This window comes from Biomphalaria glabrata, chromosome 6 (assembly GCF_947242115.1).
Source record: "Biomphalaria glabrata chromosome 6, xgBioGlab47.1, whole genome shotgun sequence".
Lineage (NCBI taxonomy): Eukaryota > Metazoa > Mollusca > Gastropoda > Planorbidae > Biomphalaria > Biomphalaria glabrata.
This window is the reverse complement of record NC_074716.1, coordinates 30,492,647-30,513,924: the sequence shown is the minus strand read 5'-3', so window position 1 is coordinate 30,513,924 and position 21,278 is coordinate 30,492,647. Positions and strand designations below refer to the sequence as shown.

The following is a 21,278-nucleotide window of genomic DNA, read 5'->3' as shown; positions in this document are numbered from 1 at the left end:
CTCGCTGACAACTTGAATTTTTAATTTTGTGATTTAAGGATTCCTCTGAGTCCACCCAACTCTAATAGAAACCTGTCCTCAGGTGTGGAAAAGTAAAGGCGGTTAGTCGTTGTGCTGGCCACATGACACCATCATCAGCCATACAAACAGATAACTTGTACATTGTTCTGAAAGGGTACTTTTTTTTTTTTTAGAGCAGTCGGCGATAATAGTCCAGACATTTTCTATGGCCAAAGACTGGCCAATTCAGCCACTCACTTGTATGGGCAGGGTTTGGAATCTACGAAATAGAATTGGGGGAGATCTATGGAGACCATCAGTCTCTGTTCAATGTTCGTGTTTGTATTTCCATTGGGGGAGATCTATGGAGACCACTTGTCTCTGTTCAATGTTCATGTTTGTATTTCCATTGGGGGAGATCTATGGAGACCACTTGTCTCTGTTCAATGTTCATGTTTGTATTTCCATTGGGGGAGATCTATGGAGACCACTTGTCTCTGTTCAATGTTCATGTTTGTATTTCCATTGGGGGAGATCTATGGAGACCATCAGTCTCTGTTCAATGTTCGTGTTTGTATTTCCATTGGGGGAGATCTATGGAGACCACCCGTCTCTGTTCAATGTTCATGTTTGTATTTCCATTGGGGGAGATCTATGGAGACCATCAGTCTCTGTTCAATGTTCGTGTTTGTATTTCCACCGAATGTTGATCAAAACGTTAGTAGGTGAAGGCTAACATATCAATATATATCTATATATAAACTTACACAAAAATAAATGAATTTTCATTTTTTAATTTGATTTCAATTAAAACCTTCGATCAATGAAACTTTAAACAGAGTTGACTTAACAGATAATCTACATTCATTTGGGCATCATTAAGCTGATTATGCTTCAGTTCTTGGTTTTTGTCTGATGTAATTATTTTTTGTTCTCTCTCATTGCCTTCTAGGGTAGGATGGGCGCTTTTTTTTTCTTTATCATATTTTAATTTATAATGTAAAATGTAAATGATTAAAACAAGTGAGTATGTTTGTGTTTAATTTAGTCATTTTAAAACTCATCAAAAATCTCTTTTGTGTGTGCATGTGAGTTAACCGAATCTATAATATAATTCTTTGAACTAATTTGTCGCCTGTATTGTGAATGTAATGACTTGCGCTTTGCAGACGACATAGATGGTCTAGCAGGGACAGAAGAAGAGCTAGCTGACTTGGTTATGCGCATAACACAAAACAAGTATGGTATGCATATCAATGCTGAAAAAAAAATATAACCAATAGACAACAGTGACTTAAAAGGACATTAGTATTACAGATGAAAAGATTGCAAGTGACAGTAGTTTTAAATACCTAGGCGCTATCGTTTCAGATAAAGGAACCAAACTTGAATTACTGGCCAGAATGACAGCAATACTTGCAAAACTTAAAACAATCTGAAAAGATAGAGGCATAGCCCTCGACACTAAAATTAGAATGAGGCGTTCTTTGATCATAGTAACATTCTGATATGCTTGCTAGTCTTTGACTCTAACTACAGAAATAGAGAGGAGGATCCTAGCAATGGAACTGAGATGCTATAGAAGGATCTTAAGTATCACCTACAATGATCACATCACACACGAATAGACTAAAAACAGAATCACAACAGCGATTGGACCTAACAATGACCTGCTTTCACTGTCCAAAAAAACGTAATCTGAAAATGTATGGCCAAAGCAAAAAGTCCTCAGGGTTCGCAAAGACCTTCTTTCATGGAACAAAATCAGGAATAAGAAGAAGAGGCAGAAAAAAGATGACTATGGGAAGACATCATTATGAATGGACAGGCCTGTCATTGTATATCTAAAGCCAAACATAATGTGGAATGGAGGAAGCTAGTTGACAGATCATGTGTAGTGCCCCAAAAGCTCATCAGTTTAAAATACTAAGGATTAGGTGAAGGTAAAGGTTTGGCGACATATTCATAGATCTCTTTTGGGAATTTCTTGGCGCAATCTCAAACAAGAGAGCTTACAAAATCGTGCAAAGAAATACGCGCGCTAAACAGATTTTGGAAGTTGATAGAGTTCATAGCCTTGTTCCTCTAGACCAGTGATGCCCAAAGTACGGCCCGCGGGCCAGAACCGGCCCGCGACGTAGTTTCATCCGGCCCGCCGAAACGTCGGCACAAAAGTAGAAAATCAAATCCTCACCCCTTCAAAACTGTTAGGGCCTCCACTTTTTCTCTGAAGGATTGGTACCATGACCTTTAACGATTGTGCGTTTATGAGTTTATGAAATGGGAATCTACCGAGAAAAGTGAATGGATCATTTTTTGTGGAACATGATAATTAGCCAGCATATTTGTTTTGTAAAGAAAGTCTGGCTGTTTCAAAAACAAGAACATATACAGCGGCATTATAAAACAAATATGAAGGCCTTTTTGGTTTGAGCCGCGTATAAAAGATTGGTCAAACTACGCCTAGAGATTGGTCAAACTACGCCTAGAGATTGGAGGGTCGATGGGAATATTAACCAAAAAGAGACAAGAAAATAAGTTGGTGGTAAAGGTAGCTACAATGTCGCTCACATTTTAAGTATAGAAATGAACCCATTTTTAGACGCGTAAAAAATGATGACTTTAAATATCCCATTAATTAAAACTAGATCCAATATTTTCAAATAGTTTTTGGAGAATTTGGATTTCATTATTTTACCTTTTATTGATGTGGCCCGCGACACGCGTGTCGAAAGTTAAAATGGCCCGCAGGTCGAATTCGGTTTATCATCACTGCTTTAGACTACACATTTACAGTTTGTTAATATGACCACCACTCATAGGCGTCATAGGGGTTGATTAGTTATTGAAGTCACCCAGCTTCCACAAGCGCTAAAAAAAATTGCCTATAAAAAGATCATGAATTTCATTCTTTAAGTTTGTTTGTTTGTAAAATGTTTGACATGTTTCAGATATTCCTTAAATGGTTGACGATAATTTACTTCCAAGTCCAAACCTCCAGCAAGACGACGGGGGATGGGAGCGGGCAGGGTTTGAACCCGGGACCATAGAAAAGTTCGAACGACAATCCAGCGCGCAAACCGCACGACCAGGCAGCCATTGATGTTGGAGCATTACACTAAGGACTGATGACCTATATTCATTGATTGAAACATTACACTAAAGACTAATGACCTATATTCATTGATTGAAACATTACACTAAAGACTAATGAACTATATTCATTGATTGAAATATTACACTAAAGACTAATGACCTATATTCATTGATTGAAACATTACACAAAAGACTAATGACCTATATTCATTGATTAACACATTACACTAAAGACTAATGACCTATATTCATTGATTGAACATGACACCAAAGACTAATGACCTATATTCATTGATTGAAACATTACACAAAAAACTAATGACCTATATTCATTAATTGAACATGACACCAAAGACTAATGATCTATATTCATTGATTCAAACATTACACTAAAGACAAATGACCTATATTCATTGATTGAAACATTACACTAAAGACTAATGACCTTTATTCATTGATTGAAACATTACACTAAAGACAAATGACCTATATTCATTGATTGAAACATTACACTAAAGACTCATGACCTATATTCATTGATTGAAACATTACACTAAAGACTAATGACCTATATTCATTAATTGAACATGACACTAAAGACTAATGACCTCTATTCATTGATTGAACATGACACCAAAGACTAATGACATATATTCATTGATTGAACATGACACCAAAGACTAATGACCTATATTCATTGATTGAACATGACACCCAAGACTAATGACATATATTCATTGATTGAACATGACACCAAAGACTAATGACCTATATTCATTGATTGAACATGACACCCAAGACTAATGACATATATTCATAGATTGAACATGACACCAAAGACTCATGACCTATATTCATTGATTGAACATGACACTAAAGACTCATGACCTATATTCATTGATTGAAACATTACACTGAAGAATAATGACCTATATTCATTGATTGAACATGACACCAAAGACTAATGACCTATATTCATTGATTGAACATGACACCAAAGACTCATTACCTATATTCATTGATTGAAACATTACAATAAGACTAATGACCTATATTCATTAATTGAACATGACACCAAAGACTAATGATCTATATTCATTGATTGAAACATTACACTAAAGACAAATGACCTATATTCATTGATTGAAACATTACACTAAAGACTAATGACCTATATTCATTGATTGAACATGACACAAAAGACTAATGACCTATATTCATTGATTGAACATGACACAAAAGACTCATGCCCTATATTCATTGATTGAACATGACACCAAAGACTCATTACCTATATTCATTGATTGAAACATTACAATAAGACTAATGACCTATATTCATTAATTGAACATGACACCAAAGACTAATGATCTATATTCATTGATTGAAACATTACACTAAAGACAAATGACCTATATTCATTGATTGAAACATTACACTAAAGACTAATGACCTATATTCATTGATTGAACATGACACAAAAGACTAATGACCTATATTCATTGATTGAACATGACACAAAAGACTCATGCCCTATATTCATTGATTGAACATGACACCAAAGACTCATGAACTATATTCATTGATTGTACATGACACCAAAGACTAATGACCTATATTCATTGATTGAACATGACACCAAAGACTAATGACCTATATTCATTGATTGAACATGACACCAAAGACTATTGAGCTATATTTATTGATTGAACATGACACCCAAGACTAATGACATATATTCATAGATTGAACATGACACCAAAGACTCATGACCTATATTCATTGATTGAATATGACACTAAAGACTCATGACCTATATTCATTGATTGAAACATTACACTGAAGACTAATGACCTATATTCATTGATTGAACATGACACCAAAGACTATTGACCTATATTCATTGATTGAACATGACACCAAAGACTAATGACCTATATTCATTGATTGAAACATTACAATAAGACTAATGACCTATATTCATTGATTGAAACATTACACTAAAGACTCATGACCTATATTCATTGATTGAACATGACACCAAAGACTAATGACCTATATTCATTGATTGAACATGACACCAAAGACTCATGCCCTATATTCATTGATTGAACATGACACCAAAGACTCATGAACTATATTCATTGATTGAACATGACACCAAAGACTAATGACCTATATTCATTAATTGAACATGACACTAAAGACTAATGACCTATATTCATTGATTGAACATGACACCACAGACTAATGACCTATATTCATTGATTGAAACATTACACTAAAGACTAATGACCTATATTCATTGATTGAACATGACACCAAAGACTAATGACCTATATTCATTGATTGAACATGACACCAAAGACTCATGACCTATATTCATTGATTGAAACATTACAATAAGAGTAATGACCTATATTCATTGATTGAAACATTACACTAAAGACTCATGACCTATATTCATTGATTGAACATGACACCAAAGACTAATGACCTATATTCATTAATTGAACATGACACTAAAGACTAATGACCTATATTCATTGATTGAACATGACACCACAGACTAATGACCTATATTCATTGATTGAAACATTACACTAAAGGCTAATGACCTATATTCATTGATTGAACATGACACCAAAGACTCATGAACTATATTCATTGATTGTACATCACACCAAAGACTAATGACCTATATTCATTGATTGAACATGACACCCAAGACTAATGACATGTATTCATAGATTGAACATGACACCAAAGAATCATGACCTGTATTCATTGATTGAACATGACACTAAAGACTCATGACCTATATTCATTGATTGAAACATTACACTGAAGACTAATGACCTATATTCATTGATTGAACATGACACCAAAGACTAATGACCTATATTCATTGATTGAACATGACACCAAAGACTCATGACCTATATTCATTGATTGAAACATTACAATAAGAGTAATGACCTATATTCATTGATTGAAACATTACACTAAAGACTCATGACCTATATTCATTGATTGAACATGACACCAAAGACTAATGACCTATATTCATTGATTGAACATGACACCAAAGACTAATGACCTATATTCATTGATTGAACATGACACCAAAGACTCATTACCTATATTCATTGATTGAAACATTACAATAAGACTAATGACCTATATTCATTAATTGAACATGACACCAAAGACTAATGATCTATATTCATTGATTGAAACATTACACTAAAGACTAATGACCTATATTCATTGATTGAAACATTACACTAAAGACTAATGACCTATATTCATTGATTGAACATGACACAAAAGACTAATGACCTATATTCATTGATTGAACATGACACAAAAGACTCATGACCTATATTCATTGATTGAACATGACACCAAAGACTAATGACATATATTCATTGATTGAACATGACACCAATGACTAATGACCTATATTCATTGATTGAACATGACACCAAAGACTAATGACCTATATTCATTGATTGAACATGACACCAAAGACTAATGACCTATATTTATTGATTGAACATGACACCAACGACTAATGACCTATATTCATTGATTGAACATGACACCAAAGACTAATGACCTATATTCATTGATTGAACATGACACCCAAGACTAATGACATATATTCATTGATTGAACATGACACCAAAGACTAATGACCTATATTCATTGATTGAACATGACACCAAAGACTCATGCCCTATATTCATTGATTGAACATGACACCAAAGACTCATGAACTATATTCATTGATTGTACATGACACCAAAGACTAATGACCTATATTCATTGATTGAACATGACACCAAAGACTAATGACCTATATTCATTGATTGAACATGACACCAAAGACTATTGAGCTATATTCATTGATTGAACATGACACTAAAGACTCATGACCTATATTCATTGATTGAAACATTACACTGAAGACTAATGACCTATATTCATTGATTGAACATGACACCAAAGACTAATGACCTATATTCATTGATTGAACATGACACCAAAGACTCATGACCTATATTCATTTATTGAAACATTACAATAAGACTAATGACCTATATTCATTAATTGAACATGACACCAAAGACTAATGATCTATATTCATTGATTTAAACATTACACTAAAGACAAATGACCTATATTCATTGATTGAAACATTACACTAAAGACTAATGACCTATATTCATTGATTGAAACATTACACTAAAGACTAATGACCTATATTCATTGATTGAACATGACACAAAAGACTAATGACCTATATTCATTGATTGAACATGACACAAAAGACTCATGACCTATATTCATTGATTGAACATGACACCAAAGACTCATGACCTATATTCATTGATTGAACATGACACCAAAGACTTATGACCTATATTCATTGATTGAACATGACACCAAAGACAAAGACCTATATTCATTGATTGAACATGACACCACAGACAAATGACCTATATTCATTAATTGAACATTACTGAAAAATATTCGCCTATCGTTTTGTTTCCGATATTTCATTAAATATTATTTGATAAATATCTCCTAATGCGGCCCGCACCACCTGGCACCAACCATGGCGACAACACTGCACTGTTTTAATATTATTTGTTAGACAAGACTGTAGCTGGACCTTGTATTTTCCATCGTCTTTTCTAAAGACATGATATTTCATTTCAAACCATTCGATTAACGGATATATTTAAAAAAAAAACAACACTCTTTTTTTTCCCTCTTTACTGTGTGTTAACCTTCCCGGTTCTCTGGCCAGCTTCGCCAGTGTCCAGAATGCTAACAAAAGAAAAGGATGTTGATTTTAATCAACGCGCACTTTATAATGATGTAACTTTTCATTACAAAAAAAAAGGATGCCCCATGCATTACAGTTGATGAAAGAAGAGGAGCCTCCTTAGAAATTTGTTTCTCATTATGTGTGTGTGTGTCCAATATAGAGTTTGTTCTCCCGTGATCCATCACTTGAGCCGTGCGTTAAGGTTAACCGAACGAGGGGACACAATCCTTGCATGAGATTTTTGAGATTGTTTTAAATCTTGTACCCAACTTTACGAATTGCTATCTTGTGATGTGAAGAAAATGTAGAGGTTTTTAGTGAAACGTTCTTCGCTCATCTATCTATCTATCTATCTATCTATCTATCTATCTATCTATCTATCTATCTATCTATCTATCTATCTATCTATCTATCTATCTATCTATCTATCTATCTATTTATGCGTCTCTCTGTCTCTCTTCCTGTCACTCCTTCCATGAAAACATCCTTCAATCCATTCATCCATCTATTCATCCATCTATTCATCCATCTATTCATCCATCTATTCACCCATCAATAAAAAAAAGAGAACTTTAAAGAAATAGTTGCTAGTTTATTAATTATTGTATCTGATATCTCGAACAAGTGAAAAAATTGTAATTGACCAAACTGACAAAAGCTAAATTAGTTTACTTTATAGGTCGCCGCTTTAAAGTAAGTTTGAAACAAACAATAGATACCTCTCTACGTCACCGTACCTCACCAGCAGAGTGGTTAGTATGTCGGCTTGAGGAGGCTTAAGCCATGAGTTTGAATTCAGGTCGTTCAACCCCCCCCCCCCAAAAAAAAAAGGTTTTAAAAAGCAATTATGGTAAAACTCACCCAGATATTTCATTTTTTCTCCCCCCCCCCCCTTTCCCATTTGCTCAACTGGTCCAGACAAGTGATAGGATCCTAGCGTAGTGAGAAAGCTCAAAGCATGAAATAGCGCTAAACAAAAACAATTGGTAAAACAAATTCTAATGACACAAATGTATTAATGTTGGTCTAGATCAGTGATGGGTGGACATTTTTAGAAGAGGGCCAAAAACACATTTACAAAACTGAGCGTGCCATAAACATGTTTGTTTCATCTAGAAAACTACAGAACTTTAGATCCACTATTACATTGAATGAGATCGAAATGAAAGCAATGCGACGCATGAAGATGCAATTGTTTGGATAACAGTTCGTCATAATTTGGTTCAATTTGAGACTAATTATTAGAAAGCTTATATCAACTCACTCTGCCTGTCCATCTGTCTGTGTGTCTGTCTGTCTGGCCAAAAGTTTGTACATGTTATTTCTCCGACACCCAATCTCGGATCAATCTAAAATTTTGCACAATTATTTCTTTTATATGACAACACAAAGAATCAATAATTATAAAAATAACCAATTAGTTAATTAATTGACTAATAGTAATAAATTACTTTTTTTGGTATGTCAAACAAGAGAAAAAAATAGTACTTGATTGAAGTTGTGGTATTAGCTAAATTAGTCCCCTTTCCAAGGGAAATAAAGTACTTGAATGAAGTGGTGGTAAACTGAATTAGTCTCTTATTAGGTTGTCGTTTGAGGCTTATTACAAATTTAATTGAATGACTGATCCAAACTATTTGATACACTTTATATAAGGTTTGTGTTTTTAAATAATTTTTGTAATTTGTTTGTTCCTAAGAGTAGACAAATGTTACTCTTTCAAAGCTGCTTTCAATTGTATAAAGATGCAAACATAGCACAATCTCTCTGAAATGACATTAAATTTGGAAAACTGGATTTCGACAGCAAAATGACTCAGTGGTTAGCCCATCAATGGTCTAGAACTATTACAAATTTAGGTACATTACTGATCCAAACTAATTCATACAATTACACTTTGTATAAGCTGTTTTTAGGGGGGGGGGGTTGTATCTTTATGTTTTTCTTGTTATAAAATGGGTTTAAATCTCATTTCCTTGATGAAGTTGACAAACAATGTATTCTTGTGTAATGGAAAACGGAGCCGATCAACTTATCTCTTTCTCTGTAAGATTTATTTTCTTAAATTCATACAGAACTTACCACTTGAATTGATAGTACTTCACTTACTAAATGCATAATTAGGGCTCAGTGATCAAAGAGAAAGCATCAATATAAAAAAAAGGAACTATAATTCAGGATGGGAAAGGGAGTTCCAAGAAAACTGAAAGTAACCGTTGCCTCTAGTTTGAGTTTGACGTATATAGAGAGAAACTTGAAATGGGATTTTCAATAGCGCCTTTTGTTTTTTAGATTCAACGTGACAGACGGACGGAGGAACTGACGTTCGTACGGACAAATATAAAAAAAAATATTCGGCTTTTCCTAACGAGGTCTGCACAAAAACCAAACAACCTGAATCCAAATGGAGATTGCAGAATAAATTGATCATATCTGGTGGAATTATTCGTAGAAAAAGAAAGAAACTGCAATGCTAGACAGTTTGTGGATGGCTTTGAATGCTATCTAATGAACTCATTGAAATCATTGGACAAAGTGTACTCCTCTTAAGTACAAACAAAAGTCTTTGAAAGACATCATTAATCATCAACATAAAGGAATGTCGCAAAATATCATCTCGACATCAACTCTATCATCTTTCCATGTCACAAGGAAATTTCCATCATAAAAATTCGGAAGCAGAAAGTAAAAACAAAGTGTTGAAAATGTTTCCATGCCATGTTGTAAGAGCATTAACTTCGTTACAGACGTTCCACAATCAAACCCTGCCATCCTTCGTAACATCCCAGCTGAGATTCTTCATCTCTGAGGAATGTTAGAAATGTGGAAAATATTTTCCTTTAAAAGACTTCGTTTATAAGATTCTTTTGTGACGGCTAGTGCACTACTTAATGCAATGAGTGTTAAAAATATTTGGATAAATTCACGTAAAATACACATAGAATGTATAATAAAATATAAATATAAATAAGATCATGGATAAACTGGAAAATTGACTTCAAATAGGTTTAAGAGATTCAAACTGAAAAAGCGGAAAATGAAAAAAAATGGTAAAAGATAAATGTGGAAAAAAGGAACAAAAGAGAAAAAGTTAATTAAAAAACTAAAAGTGATACAGAAGAAGGAAAGAACGAGAATTAAAACATTTATACAGTTATAATAACTAGGAAGAGTTTCTAGGCTTTTATTCAGAATTGGTTTGCCGAAATAGAGTGTTCAAACTTTTTTACAGACAGAGTTGTAGACAAAAAATCTAATCTTATTAAAGTAAGTTAGTCTTTGAGTTTCAGACCCTGATATCTTTATTTATTTTTTTTTATAATAAACTTGCTTTTACACCAATAGTTTTATTCTTATTAAGTAGTAGTCCTCTATATTTTGAAGGTACCTATGGATACAAAGGTATGGATCAGTTTAAAACTTTCGCCAAAGAGAAAGGTGTCTGCATTGCTGAGGATGTGAGCGTTGCAAACACCGACAACAACGACGCCTACGACAGGGCCCTGGAGAAGCTTCTCAAGTTTAACAATGCCACCGTGGTTGTCTGCTTCTGTGAAGGCGCCACAATGAACAATTTGTTTCGGGCGACCAAACGAAATAACGTGGTGGGTCGCTTCGTGTTTATTGGCAGGTGAGTTAATGTATATCAGTCCCTAATCTATAAATGTACTTGTTAATCTATAAAAGTGTCTGTTAATCTATAAATGTGTCTGTTAGTCTATAAGCTAGACTATAAATGATCTGTTAGTATGTAAATGTTTACATTATCTGTAAGTCTCGTTTAGAGTAGATTTTTAATGTTTGAAATATGTCAAGATGACCTAGTACGGCTTGTTTATTTTCTACCCTTTTGACCTTTTTTTTTTATAGTGATGGCTGGGGAAACCGCCCAGACGTCGTGGATCAGCTGGAGTCTGCGGCCGCTGGGAGCGTCTCTTTCATGTTCTATTCTCCGCCTCTGCCAGACTTTGACCCTCACTACGCCAGCTTAACTGCGCACAACCCAAGAAATCCTTGGTTCAGAGAATTCTGGGAGTTCAAGTTTAACTGTTCTCTAAACACCCCGGACTCTGAGTACTATGCTAAAAACTGTACAGGTGGGTAACATTACTTCTAACTAATACTGTACAGGTGGGTAACATTACTTCTAACCAATACTGTACAGGTGGGTAACCTTACTTCTAACCAATACTGTACAGGTGGGTAACATTACTTCTAACCAATACTGTACAGGTGGGTAACCTTACTTCTAACCAATACTGTACAGGTAGGTAACCTCACTTCTAACTAATACTGTACAGGTGGGTAACCTCACTTCTAATACTGTACAGGTGGGTAACATTACTTCTAACAAATACTGTACAGGTGGGTAACCTCACTTCTAACTAATACTGTACAGGTGGGTAACATCACTTCTAACTAATACTGTACAGGTGGGTAACCTCACTTCTAACTAATACTGTACAGGTGGGTAACCTCACTTCTAACTAATACTGTACAGGTGGGTAACATTACTTCTAACCAATACTGTACAGGTGGGTAACCTCACTTCTAACTAATACTGTACAGGTGGGTAACATCACTTCTAACTAATACTGTACAGGTGGGTAACCTTACTTCTAACCAATACTGTACAGGTGGGTAACCTCACTTCTAACTAATATTGTACAGGTGGGTAACCTTACTTCTAACCAATACTGTACAGTTGGGTAGAATCAATTCTAACTAATATTGTACAGGTGGGTAACCTAAATTCTAACTAATATTGTGCAGGTGGGTAACCTTACTTCTAACCAATACTGTACAGGTGGGTAGCCTCAATTCTAACTAATATTGTACAGTTGGGTAAACTTACTTCTAACAAATACTGTATAGGTGGGTAAACTTGCTTCTAACAAATAATGTACAGGTGGGTAATCTCACTTTTAACAAATACTGTACAGGTGGGTAATCTCACTTCTAACAAATACTGTACAGGTGGGTAATCTCACTTCTAACTAATATTGTATTGTACCTTACGTCTAACCAACAAAAATGCTTTATATTAAATAATATATTTCATGTTACAAATACAAACCTGTTTTTATTTTTGCAAGTAACAATCAAAATCTAATTAAAAATACGTATAAAAGTGTCATGAAAATTTAAATATTGTGTCCTTGGAGGCAGACATATCAAATTTCAATATACTCTCAAATATGTTGAGCGTGTATCGCGTGTGTGTCTGTATGTGTGTTTGTTTATGCATTAAAACTGTATACAGAAAGAATCTTAAAGCATGATTGAAAGGTCAAGAAATTACAATTCATAAAACACAAAGCTGTACACTAAACAAACTCAACTAAACACGCTAAAGTAGTTTCCCTGTTAGATACTCGTCATTTCAGATAAGCTTAGCAGGAAGTCCGAATGTTACCTAATCTAGATCTCGAAGAAACACACACAGTACAGTGAGGTCTTTCTTGCTTGCTGATGCTGTGGGGATACTCACATTAAAAAATTTCCATTTTATTTCTCTCTGTCCTTACCCCCTCTCTCTTTCTCTCCCCTTCTCTCACTTTCTCTCTCTCCCTCACTCATTTTGTCACTTCACCCCCCTCTCCCTCACTCATTTTGTCACTTCACCCCCCTCTCCCTCACTCATTTTGTCACTTCACCCCCCTCTCCCTCACACATTTTGTCACTTCACTCCCCCCTCTCCCTCACTGTTTTTGTCACTTCACCCCCCTCTCCCTCACTCATTTTGTCACTTCACCCCCCTCTCCCTCACTCATTTTGTCACTTCACCCCCCTCTCCCTCACTCATTTTGTCACTTCACCCCCCTCTCCCTCACTCATTTTGTCGATTCACCCCCCCTCTCCCTCACTCATTTTGTCCCTTCACCCCCCTCTCCCTCACTCATTTAGTCACTTCACCCCCCCTCCCTCACTCATTTTGTCACTTCACCCCCCCCCTCTCCCTCACTCATTTTGTCACTTCACCCACCCCCCCTCTCCCTCACTCATTTTGTCACTTCACCCCCCTCTCCCTCACTCATTTTGTCACTTCACCCCCCCTCCCTCCCTCATTTTGTCACTTCACCCCCCTCCCTCACTCATTTTGTCACTTCACCCCCCCCCTCCCTCACTCATTTTGTCACTTCACCCCCCCCACTCTCCCTCCCTCATTTTGTCACTTCACCCCCCCCCTCCCTCACTCATTTTGTCACTTCACCCCCCCCACTCTCCCTCACTCATTTTGTCACTTCACCCCCCCTCTCCCTCACTCATTTTGTCACTTCCCCCCCCCACTCTCCCTCACTCATTTTGTCACTTCACCCACTCTCCCTCACTCATTTTGTCACTTCACCCCCCCTCTCCCTCACTCATTTTGTCACTTCACCCCCCCCACTCTCCCTCACTCATTTTGTCACTTCACCCCCCCTCTCCCTCACTCATTTTGTCACTTTCCCCCCCCCCCTCACTCATTTTGTCACTTCCCCCCCCCTACTCTCCATCACTCATTTTTTCACTTCACCCCCCCTCTCCCTCACTCATTTTGTCACTTCACCCCCCTCTCCCTCACTCATTTTGTCACTTCACCCCCCCCCTCTCTTTCCAAAGCAACAATTGAAGAGACAAAGCAGCCCTTTCTGTCATGTTTGGTCTAATCATCTCTTGCATTGCCGACCATATCTGTGAATCTTGCTGAACCTACCCTCATCATTACGCAAACAAAATAACCTCAATAGTCCTGAAGGTTTCATTTCTCTACAGTTACACTTCAGAGATGGAGATAAAAGGTCACATTTGGTTTGAAGTACATCCATACCCTAATTAGCAGGGCCCTAATCTTCACGAAGCTGCTTTGAAATAATGAATCTGGGATAGCATGAATCAATATCCGTCTTGTGTGTTATTGACTAGCGATGAGTTGAACAGCGCGGGACTATTGCAGGACAAGACAACAACAACAACACTCACGCCTGGCTGCCGAGAAGAAACACACACACGCATTTACTTTGAAACAAAAGAAGACATTTCTCCTAACGAGCTATGCAAAATAATAAAAAAAATGAAATATTGAATAGATTAAGGACTATCTTTATGGGGTAAAAGTGCAATTTCCGAGGAGATAAACAGAAAAAACTTACAGGGCAGGGAGGAAATGGAAATTTTTGGTGAACTGCAACCCCAGAAAAGGATTAAGATTAAGCTAATCCCAAGAGCTAATCTTATTTTTTGCATCATATCTCTCGTCTGGTTTTTTTTTTATTCTCTCTTCTTCACATTGATGATTTTATTGACAAAATGCTTTTACTCGGGCATGGAAAAGTAGGGGACAATAGAAAGAAGAAAAATAGAGAGAAAGACACTGTGAATTAATTTGGGTGAAAAGTGCAAAGTATTGGATGGTAATCTTGCTCCTAATCAACAAGCTCAACATAAGACTAGCCTAGACTTAAACATTGATGTTAAATAGCTCTTTCATGCGATTTACATAGGGATGTTGTGGAATATATAGAGCATAGGCGTGGCACGTTTGTGGTGTGTATTGCATAGGCGTGGCACGTTTGTGATGTCTATTATTGTTGGAGGTGAAAACATTGAAAGAAATCATTGGTTAAAAAACAAACAAATAAAATACTTCTCAATTATTTGGTAAGCTCCTACCACTTAAGAGCAACTGTCAATTTATTCCTGACTATCGTATATCGTTCTGTTGACGACCTTCACGAAACAAAATCAGGCCCAGTCTTGCTACCTTTGAGTGAATCTTACGGCTATCACAGCCATTACAGGCACTATCACCTTCACCAATTCCTTAGTTTGTCAACCGAATTCTTCCATTACTCTCTTGCCTTAACTAGAATGTCTTCCAGTGACAGGGCTCTATACTTTTTGATGTTATCGTCCTATCGCTTTCTTTCTGTGACTTCTCTTCTTTTTCCTGGAAATGTTCCCTGAAGGAAGGATTTTGTCAGTTCTGAGGACCTTGTGATATGGGCACAATGTTTTAATATTGGCAAGTGTCATCTATATATTTTTTTAAACGTAGGGTGAGCTCCAGACACTAGGTGAATTTTAGCAGTTCAGAATACATCGAAACGCTCTACGCATGCGCTAAGCCCCGGAACACGCTAAGAAAGCCATGTTTTAAGAGTGCATGCTGAGGGAGTTGGAGAGAATTTATTATAGTTTTTTTTTTACTTTTTAACTTTGTAAGGGGGGTTGCAAGTTACAAGTTTGTAAAGCACTGAATTAAAGATAACTCCACTATACACCATCTGATCCTATCATTACCAAGTTATTTTCTTTGTTGTATCCAGGGAATGAAAGTCTAGCGGGCACTAAGCAGGATTCGAAACTTGGCTTTGTGGCTAACGCTGTGCTGACTATGGCCCACGCTCTACACATCATGCATCGTGACCTGTGCCCGGGACACACTGGTCTTTGCCCGGCCATGGAGCCCATCAACGGAAGTCTGTATTGGCAGTACCTGCTCAACGTCAGCTTCCTGGGATACAATCAAGAGGAGATTCGGTTCACGGCTCAGGGAGACCCGCCCGGCAGGTAAGAGAAACTGTAGGCATTGATATGTTTGTGCTTAGTCATGAGTGTGTGTGTTTGTGCTGACTGTGTATTTGTGTAAGCTAAGCGTGTGTGTGTCCTCAGTTCTCTGTGTGTGATGAGTATGTGTTCTGTGTGTGCTGAGAGTGTGTATGTCCTGAGACTGTAGATCAGCGGTTCTCAACCTTTTATGCTCGGCGACCCCTTTTTACAATCCACCACTCTGCCGCGACCCCCCCCCCCACATACACATACAGCAATAGAAGAGTAGACAATTTTCGATGGTCGTATGCGACCCCTGGCAAATCATCATTCGACCCCCAAGGGGGTCGCGACCCACAGGTTGAGAACCCCTGCTGTAGATTGACGCTGGTGCTAAAAATGTAGAGCGATAAAAACAAATATGAAATTGTATGGAATGAATGTCTGTATTGGGTCCAGAAAGTAAATCTATAGACTTCTTGATGATTGATTTCCAATATTCATTTATACCTGATCTTGTCATACAGAATACCTTTTACAGCACTCCGCTCTATTGAGTTGAAATTTAAGACTCTTTGTCCAACTAGCATTGACACAGAACGAAAGAAAAGAATCAGTTGACTCTCTAATAATTACACTGTCTCTACGTTGCTGACACACACTTCTGAATTAATTGATTAGTAAATGGGTAACATCCAGTGTGCATTTTCCTACTTTTGGAAATGTTAAATGCCTGGTTTTATAGGTCTGAATTTATAAGCCTGAATTTATAAGCCTGGTTTTATAGACTTACTTTGTTGGAAGTTTTAACCTGCTGCCTTTATAAATCGATCTAGACTCCTAGACATACAAAATATAAAAGTAATAAAGTTTTTTTTTTTTTTTTTACAATCCGAGCTGCTAAACACATGTTAAATATTTTTCACACACTTCCATAACAAATATATTCATTATTTTTTTATTGTTTGAATAATGTTAGCGAAACTTTTAAATACATTGGTACGAGCCTAGACAATAAACTAAATTTTACTGCAAATACTGATTATATCAGCAAAAAAGATTACGATTATTTAGAAAACTGTCCTCGTTTAATGTTAGCGAAAAGGCCTTGGCTATGTTTTATCACGCTCACATCTGCCATATTTTAAGTTGCAATATCACTGCCTGGTATGGCAATCTGAGCATTAAAAATAAAAATAAACTTTATAGAATCCTAAATGCTGCTGGTAAAATCATTGGCAAAAAACAAACCCCATTTGGGCAGTTGTTTGAGACAAACATCTATAAAAAAAGCTAACAAGATCCTCGAAATAAAGAATCACCCTTTATGTCAGGATTTTGTAATTTTACCATCACAAAAGAGATACAAGACACCGATAGCAAAGACAAACAGACACAAACACTCATTTGTTCCCCTGGCATTCAAATCATTAAGAACAATATATAAGCTTTGTCACATGTAAATTATGAGTGAGTCTGGTGTGAATGAAAACTTTGGTTTCTTATAGTTATAATGTTTTTTGTTTGGTGTAATGCACAAATTGTAAGACAAATTTCCATACGGACAATAAAGATTATTATTATTATTATTAAACTTCTTGTGTTAAAATAACAGAAAATCTTTTTTGAAACCAAATTTACAGGTTCAAAAAAATACACTGTAGAATAATAGTCAATACATTGATATGAATTTAAATAGAATAATTTTTAAGTCAAGGTCACCTAATGCTAAGTCTAAATAGAAAGAAGCCGGTCATAATAGTCCACTTGCGACTCAACATGGGTCAGTTGCAACCAATCATTCTCAATATCTTTAGAACTGTCTCTCTTTTTCTGTCTCGATAAGTGTGTGTCACTTTCTCTCTTTCTCTCTCTCATACACACGCTCTCTCTCTCTCTCTCTCTTTATTCTCTCATACTCTCTCTCTCATACACGCTCTCTCTCTCTCTCTCTCACAGAGACTCACTAGTCTGATACACACGCTCTCTCTCTCTCTCTCTCTCACAGACTCACTAGTCTGATACACACGCTCTCTCTCTCTCTCACACAGACTCACTAGTCTGATACACACGCTCTCTCTCTCTCTCTCACAGACTCACTAGTCTGATATACACGCTCTCTCTCTCTCTCTCTCTCTCTCACAGACTCACTAGTCTGATACACACGCTCTCTCTCTCTCTCACAGACTCACTAGTCTGATACACACGCTCTCTCTCTCTCTCTCTCTCTCTCTCTCTCACAAACTCACTAGTCTGATACACACGCTCTCTCTCTCACAGACTCACTAGTCTGATACACACGCTCTCTCTCTCTCACAGACTCACTAGTCTGATACACACGCTCTCTCTCTCTCTCTCACAGACTCACTAGTCTGATACACACGCTCTCTCTCTCTCTCTCTCACAGACTCACTAGTCTGATACACACGCTCTCTCTCTCTCTCTCAGACTCACTAGTCTGATACACACGCTCTCTCTCTCTCTCTCACAGACTCACTAGTCTGATACACAAGGCTCGTCTTTATGTCCGAACATAATGAAGAGTGTAGTATTTTCCGGGGCTACGCAGCCCCAGCCGCAACCTACATATTTTGCCACACCCAGCGACGACATAATCATTTTCCACCGGTGATCGATTTCTTTTCGACTTCTACGTCTGTCCTCAGCAGTGGATTTTCTTTTGGCCTCAAATGTGTATCCCGAGGTCTTTATAAGTGACCTCCAGGTGTCTCGTTTCTAAGCCGCCTGCAGCCAGGTGCTCTCTTCTATGTCAGTTAAAGCAAGTTGGCGCCTAATCTGTTCTTTAAAGCGTTTCCGTGGGGCAGTTGCAGTGGCGTCAGTAGAAAGGTGTTCGGGTGCGGACCGCTACCTGTGACACCTACCCTAGTGATGACACTGTTTAGTTGTAGTCTTAAATAACTTATTACTTGATAAGTGTTGGTCTATTCGTTGACACGAACCACACTATAAGATGATCATAACTGGTCTAAATTACTATTGTTTTCCCTGGATTTTAATAGAATCGACACTGACAAAGATTCGGATTGATCTATCGGCCTGTAGAACTGCATTGTACTATTAACAATGTTATGGCAAACATTTGGTTTTCATTTTATTTTATTTTGGATTTCTCCTTGCACATCGCACGTTTAAAATATAGGATTTAGCAAGTTTTCTAAAAAAATAAAATGCATCAAACAAGAAATAAATAAAATATTTAAAATAAAAAAATATTATTATAAATAAAATAAATTTAATTATTGAATATTGTCAAACACACACACAAACTCAAAGAAATACATGCTCAAAAATTATAGAAAAATATGAAATGGTACAAATCTGACGAGTAAAATTTGTTTTAAATCCTCTTTCAAATGCTGAGATATTGAGACTGTAAAGATTCCTGGCTAAGAGTGGACATTTTTGACATAGATTATAGCCCTGAAGCTCATGGGTCACAAAACATGAAACAAATATTTAATAGCAAGGGGAAGCAGTCATGATTCAAACCCGAAACTATCATCACAAAGTCCGAAGCGCATGGCACGCCAGTAGGGAGTCAGCTTAAATTGCGTTGCTGACATGTTGTGTAGTTACATGACTTAAGAATTACAAGAGTCACAAGAAGACTGTCAGACCAGTTGAGGGGGTGACCGTATTTGTGTTGGCTTATTTAAATCAGTTCACAATTCAGAGTTATAATGGCTACTATGTTTAAAGATAAGAAGATAATATAAATCTTAAAAACCTGAACTACAAACATTCAGGTGGCAAAACGAAAACATTTTTAACAACAGAACTGTCTAGTTGAGTTCAAGTACACATACATGTGAGACACATACATGTGAGACACATACATGTGAGACACATACATGTGAGACACATACATGTGAGACACATACTTGTGAGACACATACTTGTGAGACACATACATGTGAGACACATACTTGTCTTCTTGAGATATACATGAAAAACAACAACACACCTACAAGAAGGTGACAGAAACATGAAACATGAACGTGAAACAGGAACGTGAAACAGGAACGTGATGAGAAATAAAGCGAGCGTACAACAAACATGTCGATGCTGTTATGACTGAAAGAGAACAACGCCGATGATGCTGCGTTAAAAGGGCACTTAATGAGAGACGGTCCGTCTTGACCCCAGCCAGACCTCCCAGAATTACGTTCTTGGCATGTCACGTTTTGTTTACTCCTAAATGGGAGTAAATTGGGCTTGACAGAAGAGTGAACGAGGGAAATAGCGAGGGACGAATATTTTTATTTCGTCAAGAGTGGCGAAAGCTATAGACCTTCGTCAGTCCAGATAAAAAAACTAAATATTAGAAAACGCGAGATAAAAACTAAACTAAACACTGCTATAGAAAACTACAAGAAGTCTCTTTGATTTGATTATTAGAACAAGCATTAATAAAACAAGAACAGTAATTCCTAAGCTGCGTAGCATGTTTTTTTTTTTTAAAGAAAAATTATCTCTCTTATTTATAAAAAAAAATAACAAGAATATTCTGATGCAAAACCCTGGCGAGGATAGATTATTTTTATCTGACCATTTTTAAAATTTTTTTTTTTGGCTTAAAAAATAATCTGAAGCTTTATTCTTTACTAAATGAATATAGATCTCTATTGTAACCTATAATCTGTTCAGTCCATTCCCTATACATGGACACGCCAATCTACTAGTAATAAGCTGCAATTAAATTTTATAGGTTGCCATTTTCATATAGTCAATAGTCACTATTGTGCACCACCTACGACATTCCAGTGTCTGTTCCTTTATATTCCTCAAC

General features: G+C 36.5%; 1 protein-coding gene across 2 annotated transcripts in view; it reads left to right on the top strand.

The window, feature by feature from the left end:
• Positions 1–21,278, top strand: part of LOC106077013 (metabotropic glutamate receptor 1-like) — a 163,023-nt gene that overhangs the window by 86,744 nt on the left and 55,001 nt on the right. For both annotated transcript variants that reach the window (XM_056032201.1, XM_056032202.1), the window contains exons 5-7: positions 11,321–11,567; positions 11,807–12,033; positions 16,246–16,489. In XM_056032201.1, coding sequence (XP_055888176.1) covers positions 11,321–11,567; positions 11,807–12,033; positions 16,246–16,489 — 718 coding nt within the window. The remainder of the gene's footprint in view (positions 1–11,320; positions 11,568–11,806; positions 12,034–16,245; positions 16,490–21,278) is intronic.